The sequence below is a fragment of the Eurosta solidaginis genome, chromosome 3, assembly GCF_040869045.1.
Source record: "Eurosta solidaginis isolate ZX-2024a chromosome 3, ASM4086904v1, whole genome shotgun sequence".
In the NCBI taxonomy this organism is placed as follows: domain Eukaryota; kingdom Metazoa; phylum Arthropoda; class Insecta; order Diptera; family Tephritidae; genus Eurosta; species Eurosta solidaginis.
Window position 1 is genome coordinate 258,060,238 of NC_090321.1, and position 16,726 is coordinate 258,076,963.

At 40.8% G+C, this 16,726-nt stretch overlaps 1 protein-coding gene across 10 annotated transcripts in view; it reads left to right on the forward strand.

Annotated features, from left to right (window-relative positions):
* pk (prickle) overlaps positions 1–16,726 on the forward strand; it is a 601,495-nt gene that overhangs the window by 420,608 nt on the left and 164,161 nt on the right. Inside the window, exon 3 of one of the 10 annotated variants that reach the window (XM_067776087.1) lies at positions 5,373–7,260. The exons of the other annotated variants lie outside the window; for them this stretch is intronic. Coding sequence (XP_067632188.1) covers positions 5,957–7,260 — 1,304 coding nt within the window. The 5' untranslated portion in view covers positions 5,373–5,956. The remainder of the gene's footprint in view (positions 1–5,372; positions 7,261–16,726) is intronic. 10 annotated transcript variants of the gene reach the window in all.

Below are 16,726 nucleotides of genomic sequence, written 5' to 3' on the forward strand. Positions count from 1 at the left end.
TAATGTTTATAAGTTTAATTTTAAGTCTGAGAGAGAGATCTCTTCTTTCAGAATCTTAGTTCCTGCCAAATTTTTTGATAGGGTACTCGATTCTACTTTCTGGCCGAAACACTTTGTGGTGCATTTGTTTACTAAAAAGTCGAACCGTGACCGCGCTACTTTAAATGCATCAAAAAACTTGACAGGCAACACTCCAGAAGTGGTACAAACTTAAATTATGTTTTATCAAACGTAAATAATATCTCACTTAGTATATTTTATCAGAACGTTAGGGGGTTGAATACCAAATTAACGGAAGTTTTTCTACTTAGTCATGAGAGTCCTTATGATGTACTCGTTTTTACTGAGACTTGGCTAAAACCAACAGTTTTTAACGCTGAAGTTTTATCGAGTTAGTTTCAAGTGTTTAGAAAGGACTGACTGGCCAGAGCTGGTGGAGGTGTGTTAATTGGCGTTCACACTAGGTTTACCGTGGAGGAACTACATTTTCCTGACTTTGAGGGTGCTGAGCTTCTTTGTGTGAGAGTAAAACTTTCCTCAACCTACAAATATTTTATAGCCAACTACATTCCCCCACAATATGGCATTTCCTTATATTTGAATCATTCCTCAATAGTGAAATCTTTGTGCTGCACTGCCAGGGCCTGTGATTCTGTCACTGTACTTGGCGATTTTAATCTGCCATGTGTGTCATAGAGTCTTATCGACTGGAAGCTAGTCCCTACTTCTTCTCGCGCTATCGACTATGGTTTCCTAAATGAGTTTGCAGATGTTGGACTATTTCAAATTAACAACATTCAGAATAAATTCGGCAAATGCTTGGATTTAATTTTCTCAGACGATTCAAATTGTTTTGTAAATCGATGCGATCCCCTTGCCCTGCCTGAAGATGTGTATCATCCTGCTCATAATTTATCTGAGCGTTCCTCCAACGTAGTGCTAAAGACCCCTCACCGGTTTCTGTTTAGAAAAGCCAATTGGTCTGAAGTAATACTCGAAGTATCGAGAATAAATTGGCCTGGGTACGATGAGGATATTGATGAGAGTATATCCCATTTTAATAATGTATTATACGGAATATTTAAAAAATTCATACCTACGTCCGAAACCACTGCTATATCATCATCGGCTTGGAGCACTAAAGAATTGAAACGCCTGAAAAATCAGAAGGCGCGTTCATTCAAACGCTCCATACTTTCTGGATCAATGACTGACTATGCCGCCTGCTCAATTTTACGTCACAAATATAACAAATTGACCAGAATTTGTTATAGGAACTATATCAGTAGGATTAAAAGCCAAATTTTTGTCAATCCTAAGTCGTTTTACAGCTTTGTGAATTCAAAAAGGAAGATAGAAGAGTTTCCTTCTACAATTAAGCTAAATGATCAGATTTCCAACGATAGCTTCGAAATTGCTAACATGTTTGCGGATTTCTTCGAGTCTACTTATTCAAACACCTATGATTACCCGCCATCGAATTATCCTTTCAGATTGTCTCCTCTGGATTCCCAGGCAGTCCCATATATATGTACTGATGATGTTTTAACTCATCTGGAAAATCTAAAAATTTCTTACTCTAGTGGTCCGGATCAAATTCCGTCGGTAGTGCTGAAATCTTGTGCTCGGTACTTATATCGACCTCTAGCCTGCATAAAAATGGAAGCAGAACGTGTGTTATAAATTATAGAGCAATAGCCAAACTCAACACTATTCCTAAGCTATTTGAATTGATTATCACAAAACAGATTGCTTTTGGAGTATCTTCATCAATTGACTTTTCACAACATGGCTTTTGCAAGGGTAAATCAACGGTGTCCAACTAGCACGAGTTTACATCCTATGTATCCAACAGTTTTAAGACTAAAGTTGATGTTATTTATACTGATTTTAGTAAGGCATTTGATAAAGTTTCTCATTCTATACTTTTACTCAAACTTGATCGGTTAGGATTTCCTCCTTTGTTTCTATCTTGGGTCTCTTCTTATGTGAAGGAAAGAAAACAAACAGTTATATTTAATAATTGTCGGTCTTGGTTCATAAACGTAACTTCTGGTGTTCCTCAAGGCAGCCATCTTGGTCCGGTTTTGTTCCTGTTGTTCATTAATGACCTTCCTAGTGTTTTGAAGAGCTGCAAGCCGTTGATGTACGCTGATTATGTCAAACTTGTAATGCCTATCCGCTCACCCGTGGATAGGGCATGTCTTCAGGCTGATCTGAATAGTCTTGATGACTGGTGTAATGTAAACGCCATGTCACTAAACCTACCTAAACGTAAGCTCATGTGTTTTACAAGGAAGTCCTTCCAATCCCATGATTATGTTATTGGCGACTATGTAATCAAGCAAGTCACTAAGTTTATTAATTTAGGCGTTACTATGGACCCAAAACTCGATTTTAAACTTCATATTGAATCTTGCGTGAATAGCGCTAAAAGTACTTTGGCTTTTGTTAAACGTTGGTCTAAAGAATTTAATGAACCATACGTTACAAAAACTCTTTTTACATCATTGGGCAGACCTACTTTGGAATATGCTTCAATAATTTGGAATCCGCGTTAGCAGGTTCATTCTGACAAGCTGGAATCGGTCCAGAAACAATTTTTGCTTTCCGCTTTAAAACACTTACCATGGGATCCTTCTAAAAATCTTCCTCTCTCCGCCCCCCCCCCCCCCCCCCCCCTATTGCAGCCGGTTAAAACTAATACAGCTGCCCACATTGTAGAGCCGGAGGGAGATGCTTGGAGTCTTATTTATTGTTAAATTAATAAGAGGGTCAATAAATAGTCGATTTTTGCTTGGCGAAATTAAGTTTAACGTTCCTATTAGGCCATCTAGACATTTTCAATCAATTTTTGTAGCTAAATGCAGGTCGAATTATGAAATGAATGAACGGCTTCACTGTTTATGTCGTGGTTTTAATAAATACTGTAAAATTTTAGACGTCTGCGAGTCGTTTCTTGGTATTAAAAAATACCTTTTAATTAATTCGAATTGAAGCGAAGAACCTAAACCGTGATATACTATTCAACCCTCTGTTTCAAATTTGAAGTACCAGTTACTTGAAACTTGTTTGCAAAATTGCGTTGTGATCATTATTTTTATATGTTTGTAATGAAATTCTGTATAAATTCTATTCTGTATATATTTTATCTACTATTAATTTGCTTTATTGTCAATTTCATAAATTATTATTTACTAGCTCCTTCATGAGTACATTTTAACACATTTACAACATTTTATCTTTTGCTTACTTCTATTTCTTTAATTGAAATTTTCAAGCGTTTGGTCAATACTGTTTAAATATTACATTGAAATTGATGACTGCTTATGTTGTTTATATCATGTACTACATCTGAGATTTAAGTGTCGGTATATTTGGTCTGTATAATTGTTTAATTTGTAGACTGATAAATAAATAAATAAATAAATAAATAAAATATGGGAATCATCGGTTTTTATACAATTGAAATGATGACGCATCTAGAACCCGTTTATCGCAACCCGATAAGAAACCAGTAAGAAGTCAATAATTCCGCTATAACGAGCCCATAAAGATATTAAGAACTCAATGACAAAAGTTTTCTGTCAATAAGAAGCCGATAATAAAGCATAATAAAGCAATAACTTGTCGGTATAGGCTGTTACTAATAAGAAGCCGACAAAGTTCTTCCCAAGAAACCCAAAATTATTTGTACTTCGTAAATTGACCTCTATTGTGTTTAACTGTATCTTCTAGTCGGGGCTTTCTAAACATAAAAACGCTAGGTTTCCCATTTGTTTTCACATCAAACTTTACAAAGACTTCGTTCTGTTTTAATCTTTTAGCTCATTAGCAACGACTTGTCTCTACACTCAAAAAAATTTTATTTTGGGAACTTATATCGTGAAGTATCTTCGGCTACTATTTTGTCTATTACACGTCTTTATACTTCCTGTCACGCCAGGGCTGGCCGCCAAGCATCTGTTCCACCAGCACGCGTTACAAATGTCTTATTTATTACATTCTTACCAAGATTTTGTTTTCACAATGCTTTCTGTTTCATCAAGTAAGTGCTATACTCTTAAAATTCACTCCTTGAGTAGCAGTCGTTGAAAATATTTCTGAGCTTAGGCTTTAGGTCACTTAGGTTTATATAACATTAAGGTTTTTATTCCACCACAAAGGGAGAGGTGGTCCTCGAGACTAGACTCAGAATTTTGTACGCTACCCTAAAACTTTTTCCACATACCTAATTCTGTAGTCTATGTATGCTGTCAATGCTCCATCGTCGGTCGTGTGTTTATGTACCTCAAAGAGCTGACGTTGGCGAAGCTGCCTAGCACTGGTCTAGATTATCTGGAGATTGAATAGGTGCCTTGTTTTAACAAAACCTATCACTGAATAACCTTTCATATAGACTTCAAGAAAAAATTAGAGAGCCATGTGAAAAATATCTCTGTTGGTCAAATGCAGAGATATTCGGAAACATATATACAAAAAAATTAGGAATTTGCAAAAAAGTTGTAGTCTTCCAAAAATATTGAAAAATTTCTTCTTTATTAAACTATTTTGTTGACAAATAAAATTGGAAAAGTTACCTATACATATACAAATGTATAACTGTGCGTTAGTCTTGCTAAAACTAAAAAACGGCCTTAGCGATTACGAAATTTTTTTAGATTAGTACGTTATAATTCAAAGTTGGTTTAAAAAATATTTGTTTGGAAAGTAGGCGGCTCAACGAGCTTTTTCAGGAAAAATTTAAATTCACTTTACTCCGCAAATATTTGAAGAAGGTAACCAAAATTTCATAAAGAGTTTCCATATATGAGTGGCGGTGCAATGGAAGTGGGAGCGGAAGTGAGAGTTGGAGTAGGGCTGGAGTGGAAGTGAGAATGAATTGGGGGTTATGATGCAGGTGAGAGTGATAGTGAGAGTTGGAGTGAGAGTGAAAGTAGTAGGGAGATAAATGGAATGGGCCATCGACAAGAATAAAAAGAAAACGGCGTATAAAGTAGATGAGAATTGTATAGATAGGGTAGAGGAGAAGCGAGGCTCTCTTTATGAATGAAGGCAAATCAATCTTCTAGCAAAGTCTGCCAGGTACCTACACTAATCACTTATAAATCACTATATACTAATTTCAATATACAAAGAATTTAGTTGAAAGCTTTTGATCCGCTTATACATACACATGTATATGGAACTATGAGAATAAGTCTTCTTGAATTTAGCTAATTATTTGATAAACTCCAATGACATAATTTAAAACGACAAGATAAGGAAAAACAATTTTTTTTTGTAGCAGCAAAGGCATGTGACAACAAATCACGGTGACAAACAAATTTTTTGTTTGCATTACAACATTAACTTAACCATAATTTATTTAGGCGCCATATATGCTGTACAATAAACCGAAGATATCGGTATTGATAGTGTTAATAAACAGCAGCATAAGGACAAAGGAACATAAATTTAATGGAATAATTAAACAGAACCAAAAAGAACTGGTAGGAACAAGGCAACCTAAAGGAACAAGTACAAGCAACAAAAGTAAAGTGGAGCGCAATTATATTGGCCAACTAAAAGTTGATAAAAACAGAAATTGGTATGTGAAAACAAAGCATGTAAGAGCAACAAAATATAGACTGCAACAGCAAAACGATAACAAAAGAAAATAATAAGGCAACGTAACGCTGAACTTTGCACAGAGCAAAAAAAAAAATAAAAAAAAGAACTACATAAAACTACGTGCAGCAGTAATTGCTACTGAACTTGCAAACAAAGCAAACAGCAGCTAACAACAAAGCAATAACAATAAAAAAAAGCAGCTAGAAATATAAAATAATTGCATTACTTGCAATAACAACTTGAACAAGCGACTACATACATACAAACGTGCTCCCTTTACTTAACAATCGCAACCAAAAAAACAAAAAACAAAAACACCACCAGCAGCAGAACAACCAACAAGATGGAGAGCATGGCATCATCAATTGAACCGGTGCCAATAATGCCGCGCACCGCCAATTTGCTGGCCTGCAAACAATGGTGGCGCGTCTGTTTCTTATATGGCGATCAACAAAAATATTATCGTCAAGTTTACAGTAAAGCGGCTGCGCAACGTCTGGCGCACTCAATTGGCGGCACACCAATACCGAATGGTTTTCAAGCGGACAACAACAACGAAAATGACAATAACAACGACATTGAAAATGAGACGCCAAGTGGCAAGGACAGCGGTTGTAGTGGTAGCATGCAGAATGCTGACTATGATACAGTAGCTAACGATTTTATCGAAATGCAATTAGATGAAACAGATGCCAATGCTACTACAACAATGCAAACAAGATCAACAACAACAACAATTGATGTAATCAATATCAACGATATGGATAAAAACCATAATCAAGATGTAATAGGCAAACATTTCAAAAATAAGAAAAAACAAAAATTTAAAGAAGGTGATGAACCAGCGCCACCAGTGCCACTATTTCCCGCGACATCAACAACAACAACGAGTAGAGGTAAAAAACTATTTCGTTCATTGCGCGGTCATGTCAGCAAAAGTGCTGAAAAGTCAGCTAGAAAGTCGTCTAAAGAACGCGATAAAAATGGAGCACATAACCTGCTGAACCCCCCAACCGCCAACGAACCGACCAAATTAAATGCGCGCGTCACTGTTCTAGATGATCCCTTTCTCTTTGGTATCGATGCTGATCATTTGGGCGATTTGGTTGTGCGTGGTAAACATTATGCCCCCAATACCACTGAGCAAATATCCAAATACTACAATACATATTTAGAGCAAGCACAATTATCGGTTGATACGCAGTGCGTTACAAAAATGGTGGATTTTGATCAAAATTTGTCTACGGCGTTGTCAACTCCAGACCAATATAGCGCGTCTGTACCTTGTAAGGCTAATGGGGTTGAGGAGGCAAAACCTGCGTTGCCACCTAAGAAAAAACGACAAAGTAATTATGCAGCTTTGGGGAATATAATAAATGGTAGCATTAGCAGTAGTGGCGCAGATGGTATCACACCGGACCTTCAAATAAATGCGCAAGATTTACAGTTTTTAAATTTGAGTATGCGTAATCGTAGTTTGCCACGTAGCATGAAACCATTTAAGGATGTGCCGACCGACATAAGTTTTACGTTTTCGGAAACGGAGGCTGCTGATACGTCATCTTCATCGCATCCAGTGTCGTTGCAGAAGAGCGCCACCTATGATGGTGATTTGGCCACGCATTTGAAGCAAGCAGTAAACAATGAGTAAGTTGTTACGCTTAGAATTTATTTTTATTGTTTTATTTGATTGCTTTATATTTTTAATTGATGAAAACAACTACAAATTTGGTTGTTGGCTTCTAGCTGAAAACTTTTGAAGTTTTGGCTTTTATAATAAAATTTTAATATTAAGATGGCCACCATACTGAAGGTCATGAGCTAAAATCCCGAAGCAAGCAACATCCCTTTGAAAAAGTTTTTTCTAATGGTGAGGCAAACGCTTTGGCCTAAACTAAAGACGGAAACTGGTGCGTACATGTCACATTTTTATGCTCAGCACACAGATCATATTACCTTTGATTGGATAACCGTTGGATGTACAGGTATGAAGAAATCGTAATAGATATGGACTTCCCTATATCAAAATCAGAAGTACCGAAAAAAAAGATTGATTAAGCCATGTCCGTCCATCTGTCCGTCCAATAACACGATAACTTGACCAAATATTGAGACGTCTTCACCAAATTCGGTATACGGGCATATCTGGACCCGGAATAGATTGGTATTGAAAACAAGTAAGAAAGGCTAAGATCAGGTGTAACCGATAACTACATACTCAGCTGCTTTTCTCGGACAGTCTGGTTGCCATAAAATCCCTGCAATGCAGCAACACCTCGTCACTAGTGGCGTTGAAGTGCAGAGAAACCCTCAACAAGCTAGCTGAAAAATGCAACCTGAGCATTATATGGGTTCCTGGCCACTGTGACATTTCAGGAAACTGCGCTGCGAACGAGCTAGCCGGGGAAGGCACCAATCTGCAAACAAAAACCTCCGCTGGTTGGGCCAGCCCTCCTCTAAACACCTGCAAGCCACTGTCTCATGGGCACTCATGGTGCCTATATGGGCCTACAAACAAATGACTTCTGCCGCAGCTGTAGGGGCGAGAAGGAGATAGAAAGCGTAGAGCACTATCTGTGCCACTGTCACGCACCGTCAGAAACCAGGTACCGATGCCACCACAGACACTCCCTCGACGGTCTTGCGGAGCTTGAATCTGCACACACAAACGTCATCTTGCGTTTCATCAGGCAAACGCACTGGTTTAGCCTCACTGGGGTCTAAACATTTTTCGGAAGTAGGGAAATAGGTAATAGGGCCCCCCCCCCCCCCCCCCCCACCGCGTGGTAGCAAAACTGGCCACATCGGCCTACGTGAGTCTCCGCTTGAACAGCGGAGACAGCCACTTCAACCTAACCTACATACTCAGCTGCCAAATTACAGCTTGCAAAAATTTTAAATTACCTACCTCGATTAGTTTATGCTGTGAGGTCTGCTCAGCTGAGTATAATAAGCGAAATCAGACTATAGCCACGCCCATTTTTTCGATATCGAAAATTTAGAAACATGGAAAAAATCAGATAATTCAAATACAAGTACTGAAATTGGTTTTATGATGCAAAACATAAATTCCAAAAAATTCAGGAATATGGGCGTGGCACCACCCACATTTAAAAGAAGAAAGTTCGGAAGTTAAAAATGTAACATTGAGATTTGGCAGAGACACTATCCTTGCCCAATTATATGGAATGAGTGATGATAATCAAAATCGGTTTAGAACCACACCCACTTTTATAGATTTTTAAAAGGGTCATCATGAATGAAATAAGGGCTTAATATCAATGATAATTCATTTCCCAAGTGGAATTGTAACAATGAAAAGCGAAAAATGAAAAGTTTTGAAAATGGGCGCGGCACCGCTCCTTTTTTTTACCAAGCAATTTTCTGTTTGGGAGCCATAACTCGAAGAAAAATTACCGGATCGTAACAAGTTTGGGTGCACATATTTTCCTTGTAGCAGGAAATATTTATAGTAAAAATGGACAAGATCGGTTAAAGACCACGCCCACTTTTATATCTAAAGGATGTTTGAAAGGGACTAGAATAATAAGATATATCCTAGCGAAAATTAGTTTTGTATCAATGATATTTCACTTAACGAGTTTTATTAAGAGGAAACTGGAGACATTTTGTTTAATGGGCGGTGCCACGCCCCTATTCTGTTCAAGCATTACACAAGATTTCTAGAGCCTCCAAAAATGTATCTCTTGTAACAATATTCGAAAAGGTAATTTATCTGAAATGAACTTTACAATTGAAACTCATGCTGAGTATAATATGTAATATTTAATTTATTAATATAATGTTCGGTTGCTCCAGAACTTAGACAATCTTGCTTGTTTTTTTTTTTTTAACTATTTGGTAGAAAATATTTTTTTTTTTTTTTTTTTCAATTTTACGTGCGCCACTGGGTGGTGCGACAAATTCTGTATGTCAGCAAAAGTTACTCATACCCCACGTACGCACTTAAGTGCAGAACCTTTGTTTGGTCATAGCACTGAATTCACAAAAAGTTAAAGCGATTGCATAGAGTGATTTAAAAGTTTTTATTAAATTTAAGCATTTCATTGGAAAAATAGCTGTATATATGACATGTTAGACACAAATTGTGCAGCTAAAATATTTTGATTAAGTTATGAGATTTTGAGTATGAATTGTGTGTGACAAAATAAATTCTTAAAAATAATGCAAAGAATGATAAATTAGGGGAATGTGTGATCTAAGAAAAAAAGTAGACATGTATAGGGTGGTAAAAAAGAAGAGCGAGAGATAGGGAAATTATAAAGGGTATGAATGAGAAAAATTGGGAGATACATTTTGAAGAAGATCAATAAAATCGTATATACTGATTGCTTGAATTTCAGTAACGGGAAGGAATGCGTTAAAATACACCTTCTTATTTAGATTAGTATCTGCCCAACCGAGCAACGCGGGGTACCCTGCTAGTACTAGATGCAAGTGAAGCTAATATAAGCGTGCTAAAAATTTATAACTGATTATCACTTTATTTCGACAACGGAAATAGGAAACAGCGCGTTCTACTGGTAATATGTCTCTTATGCAAATGTCGTTACATGGAGTTTACTGCACTATCGTTTGTGCCTTAGCGCTGTTACTCATTCCTATGGGGGTTGGGCGCGAAAAACTAATACCTAAATTCTCATGCGTGAAGAGTCAACATATACAACAAGAGCATAACAAATTAGGTCATAATGAGAAATCATAGGTATTTCAAAATAGTGAAGTAAACTGAGACTAGAATTTAATTTAATTTAATTTATTTATTACTAGCCTTTACCCGCGGCCCCGTCCGCAAGGAGAAAATGAATTTTTATTTTATTTATATTATTTATTTATTTATATTATTTTTGTCTAATGTATTTTATTTTTGTAATTTAGTAAAAAAAAGATCTAAATGTGCTGATAACCTGAGAGGGTCCCCAAATGATCACGAAATTTTCCAGAAAAAGCCACGAAATGACCCCGACGATATCGCGGACGGATCCCGAAAACCGTCCAGAAATGCAGCGGAAGGGTCTCCACAAGTTTCCGGAATAGTCCCAAAAAACCCGAAATGACGACGACACAATTCTAGACTTATCCAGAGAACCACACAGAAATGATCCGTGAAGGGTACCAAAATGATCCCGAAATAGTCCCGAAAAGTTCCGAAATGACCCTGACGGGCTCCCGGACGGATCTAAAAAACCATCCAGAAAATATCCAGGAAGGGTTCCTAAATTATCCTGACGTACTCCAGAAAAGTTCCGAAATGACCCCGAGGGGATCCACGACGGATCGCGAAAACCATACAGAAATGATCCCGGAAGGGTCCCACAACTATCCCGAAAAAGCAACAAAAATATCTCGAAAATACTCCTACGGCATCACGGAAGTATCCAGAATTGACCTCGACAGGGTTCCCAAATGATCCCAAAATTGTCCCGAAATGACCCTGATGGACCCGGCAAACCATCAAGAAATGATGCCGGAAGGGTCCCTAAATGATCCCGAAATAATACAGAAAGAGTCTTGAAATGACCCCTAAAGGGTTCTCAAATGATCACGAAATAGTCCCGAAAAAGTTCCGAAATTACCCCAATGGGTTCCCGTACAGATCCCGAAAACTATCCAGAATGATGCCGGAAAGGTCCTCAAATAATCAGATGATCGCCTAATAGTCCCGAAATGACCCTGATGGGATCCCGGACGGATCCCTAAAGCTATCCAGAAATTATGCCCTGAAATTACCCCGACGGTATCCCGAAAACCATCCAGAAATGATGCCGGGAGGGACCCCAAAAAATCCCGAAAAAGTCCCGAAATGACCCCGAAGGGATCCCGGACGGATACCGAAAGCCATCCAGAAATGATGCCGGGAGGGACCCCAAAAAATCCCGAAAAAGTCCCGAAATGACCCCGACGGGATCCCGGACGGATACCGAAAACCATCCAGATAGGATGCCGGAAAGGTCCTCAAATGATCCCCTAATAGTCCCGAAATTACCCTCACGGGATCCCGGACGGATCCCGAAAACCATCCAAAAATGATGCCGGAAGGGACACCAAATGATCCCGAAAAAGTCCCGAAATGACCCCGACGGGATCCCGGACGGATACCGAAAACCATCCAGATAGGATGCCGGAAAGGTCTACAAATGATCCTCTAATAGTCCCGAAATTACCCTCACGGGATCCCGGACGGATCCCGAAAACCATCCAAAAATGATGCCGTAAGGGAACCCAAATGATCCCGAAAAAGTCCCAAAATGACCCTGGACGGATCCCAAAAACCATCCAGAAATGATGCCGGTAGGTACCCCAAATGATATCATCGAAAAAGTCCCAAAATAAACCCGACGCGATCCCGGACGAATCCCGAAAACCATCCAGAAATGATGCCGGAAGGGAACCCAAATGATCCCGAAAAAGTCCCGCAATTATTCCGACGGGATCCTGAACGGATACCGAAAACCATGCAGAAGTGATGCCGGAAAGGTCCTCAAATGATCACCTAATAGTCCCAAAATGACCCTGACGGCATCCCAGACAGATCCCGAAATCCATCCAGAAATGATCTTGGGAAGGTCCCAAAATGATCCCGAAATAGTCCCGAAATGACCGTGACGGGATCCAGAAAGGATTCCGAAAACTATCCAGAAATGATGCCGGAAAGGTCCTCAAATGATCCCCTAATAGTCCCGAAATGACCGTGACGGGATCCCGAACGGATCCCGACAACTATCCAGAAATGATGCCGAAAGGGTCCGCAAATGATCCCGTATTAGTCGAGAAAAAGTCCCGAAATGACCTCGACGGGATCCCGGACGACTCCCAAAAACCATCCAGAAATGATGCCGGTAGGTATCCCAAATGATCCCGAAATAGTCCCGAAATGACCTCGTCGGCATCCCGGACGGATCCCGAAAATTATCCAGGAATGATGCCGGAAAGGTCCCCAAATGATCCCCTAATAGTCCCGATATTACCCTGATGGGATCCCGGACGGATCCCGAAAACCATGCCGAAAGGGTTCCCAAATGATCCCGTATTAGTCGCGAAAAAGTCTCGAAATGACCCCGACGGGATCCCGGACGGATCCCGAAAACCATCCAGAAATGATGCCGAAAGGGTTCCCAAATGATCCCGTATTAGTCGCCAAAAAGTCCCGAAATTACCCCGACGGGATCCCGGATGGATCCCGAAAACCATCCAGAAATGATGCCGGAAGAGCCCCCAAATGATCCCGAAAAAGTCCCCAAATGACTCCGACGAGATTCCGGACGGATCCCGAAAACCATCCAGAAATGATGCCGGAAGAGCCCCCAAATGATCCCGAAAAAGTCCCCAAATTACCCCGACGAGATCCCGGACGGATCCCGAAAACCACCCAGAAATGATGCCGAAAGGGTCCCCAAATGATCCCGTATTAGTCGCGAAAAAGTTCCGAAATGACCCCGACGGGATGCTGGACGAATCCCGAAGACCATCCAGAAATGATGCCTAAAGGGACCCAAAATAACCCCGAAAAAGTCCCGTAATGATCCAGGCAACCATCAAGAATTTATCTCTCGAAGGTACGCAAATGATCCCGAAAGTACCCCGACGGGATCCCGGACGGATCCCGAAAACTATACAGAAATGATCCCGGAAGGGTTCCAAAATGATCCCGAAATAGTCCCGAAAAAGTCCCGAAATTACCCCGGCGGGATCCCGGACCGATCCCGAAAACCATCCAGAAATGATTCCGGAAGGGTCTCCATATGGGGTGAAGCTAATTATAAAACCATGTTAATAAGGCAGTAGGCGCAGGAGCGAATGAAATGTTACATAGAAACGTACAGGTAAAGTTAATAAAAGCGTGCTAATAAAAACAATTGAAGGAGGGCGGATGGCGGGGGTAAAAGGAGAGGACCACTGATCGTTCCTCCAAAATTGTCTAGATCTCGATCTGTATGTGCCAGATACCAAAAACTATTGATTTAGGAGAAAATTTATATTGAGTTATAACAATTTTTAGATTTTACACCAGAGTGGGTGATAAAGGGGGGAAGGTGCGGAGGGTGTCACTGCTTACTTTGTATGCCCTCGACTTATTTGACCCCTTGAGTCTGTGATATTGGTGAAGGCCAGTATACGTAAAGTTATAATGTGTAAAAATTATTAAAAAGTAATTGCTCGAAGAGGTCGTGGGACCCCCACCCCTCTTTCCATGCTCGAAAAAAATTTGGCTAGTAGACTACTGTCTGTGTCCCAAATTTCATCAAAATCCGTGTAGCCATTCTGGCGTGATGCAGTCGCAAAGACGAAAAAATATAATAATTAAATTATAACTGTTCCTAGGGGGCGGGGACCACGCCCCTTTTCAAAAATATATAGCTAGTAGATCCTTCTAGACTATTGGCTATATGTGTGCAAAATTTCATCCAAATCGGTCCAGCCGTTCTTGCGTGATTGAGTCACAAAGACAAACGTCTGGACAAACATCCAAACATCCAAACATCTTCACATCCAAACTTTGCCATTTATAATATACTAGCCTTTACCCGCGGCCCCGTCCGCAAGGAGAAAATGAAATATGTGGGCTATTCACGTTAGCCTGCTTATAAAGTTATCTGTTTAAAATTTTTTTTCTGTCTAATGCATTTTATTTTTGTAATTGAGTAAAAAAAAGAACTTTATGAGCTGATAACCTGATAGGATCCCAAAATGATAACGAAATTATCCAGAAAAATCCACGAAATGACCCCGACGCTGTCGCGGACGGATCCCGAAAACCATCCAGAAACGCCCCGGAAGTGTTTCCAAAAGTTCCCGAAGTAGTCCCAAAAAAACCCGAAATGACAACGACACGATTCTAGACTTATCCAGATAACCACACAGAAATGATGCCTGAAGGGTACCAAATTGATCCCGAAATAGTCCCGAAAAAGTTCCGAAATTACCCTGACGGGCTCCCGGACGGATCTCAGAAACCATCCAGAAAATATCCAGGAAGGGTCCCTAAATTATCCCGACTAACTCCAGAAAAAGTTCCGAAATGGCTCCGAGGGGATCCACGATGGATCGCGAAAACCATACAGAAATGATTCCGGAAGGATTCCATAATGATCCCGAAATAGTCCGGAATTGACCCAGATGGGATCCCGCACAGATCCAGAAATGATCCCGGAAGGGTGCAAAGACTATCCCGGAAAAGTAACAAAAAATCCCGAAATGGCTACTACGGCATCCCGGACGGATCCAGAAATGATCTCGGAAGGGTCCCCAAATGATCCCAAAATGGTCCCGAAATGACCCTGATGGATCCGGCAAACCATCCAGAAATTATGCCGAAAGGGTCCCAAAATGATCCCGAAATAATACAGAAAAAGTCACGAAACGACCCCTAGAGGATCCCCAAATGATCCCGTATTAGCCCCGAAAAGGTCCCGAAATAACCCCGACGGGATCCCGAACAAATCCCGAAAACCATTCAGAAATGATGCCGGAAGGAATCCCAAATGATTCCGTAAAAGTCCCGCATTGATTCCGACGGGATCCCGAACGGATACCGAAAATCATCCAGAAGTGACGCCGGAAAGGTCCTCAAATGATCACCTAATAGTCCCGAAATGACCCTTAATGGGTCATGGACGGATCCCATAAACCATCCAGAAATTATCCCGATATATTCCCGAAGAAGTCCCGAAATGACCCTGACGGGATCTCGAACGCACCCCTAAATGACCCTGACGGGATCCCGGACAGATCCCGAAATCCATCCAGAAATGATCTTGGGAGGGACCCCAAATGATCCCGAAAAAGTCCCGCAATGATTCCGAGGAGATCCTGATCGGATACCGATAACCATCCAGAAGTGATGCCGGAAAGGTCCTCAAATGATCACCTAATACCAAAATGACCCTGACGGCATCCCGGACTGATCCCAAAATCCATCCAGAAATGATCTTGGGAAGGTCCCAAAATTATCCCGAAATAGTCTCGGAAAAGTTCAGAAATTACCCTGACGGGTTCCCGGACGAATCCTGAAAGCCATCTTTAAATGATCCCGAAAAAGTCCCGAAATGACCCTGACTGGACCCCGAAAGGATCCCGAAAACTATCCAGAAATGATGCCGGAAATGTCCTCAAATGATCACTTAATCGTTCCGAAGAGACCCTGACGGGATCCCGAACGGATCCCGACAACTATCTAGAAATGATGCCGAAAGGGCCCGCAAATGATCCCGTATTAGTCGAGAAAAAGTCGTGATGCCGAAAAGGTCCTCAAATGATCACCTAATAGTCCCAAAATGACCATGACGGCATCCCGGACAGATCCCGAAATCCATCCAGAAATGATCTTGGGAGGGTCCCAAAATTATCCCGAAATAGTCTGGGAAAAGTCCAGAAATTACCCTGACGGATACCGGACGAATCCTGAAAACCAATCTTAAATGATGCCGAAAGAGTCCCGAAATGACCCTGATGGGACCCGGAAAGGATCCCGATAACTAACCAGAAATGATGCCGGAAAGGTCCTCAAATGATCTCCCAATAGTTCCGAAAAGACCCTGACGGGATCCCGAACGGATCCCGACAACTATCCACAAATGATACCGAAAGGGCCCGCAAATGATCCCGTATTAGTCGAGAAAAAGTCCGGAAATGACCCCGACGGGATGCCGGACGAATCCCAAAAACCATCCAGAAATGATTTTGGAAGGGAACCCAATGATCCCGAAAAAGTCCCGCAATTATTCCGACGGGAATCTGAACGGATACCGAAAACCATCCAGAAGTGATGCCGGAACGGTCCTCAAATGCTCACCTAATAATCCCAAAATGACCCTGAGGGCATCCCGGACAAATCCCGAAATCCATCCAGAAATGATCTTGGGAAGGTCCCAAAATGATCCCGAAATAGTCTCGGAAAAGTCCAGAAATTACCCTGACGGGTTCCCGGACGAATCCTGAAAGCCATCCTTAAATGATCCCGAAAAAGCACCGAAATGACCCTGACGGGATCCCGAAAGGATTCCAAAAACTATCCAGAAATGCTGCCGGAAAGGTCCTCAAATGATCCCCTAATAGTTCCGAAATGACCGTGACGGGATCCCGAACGGATCCC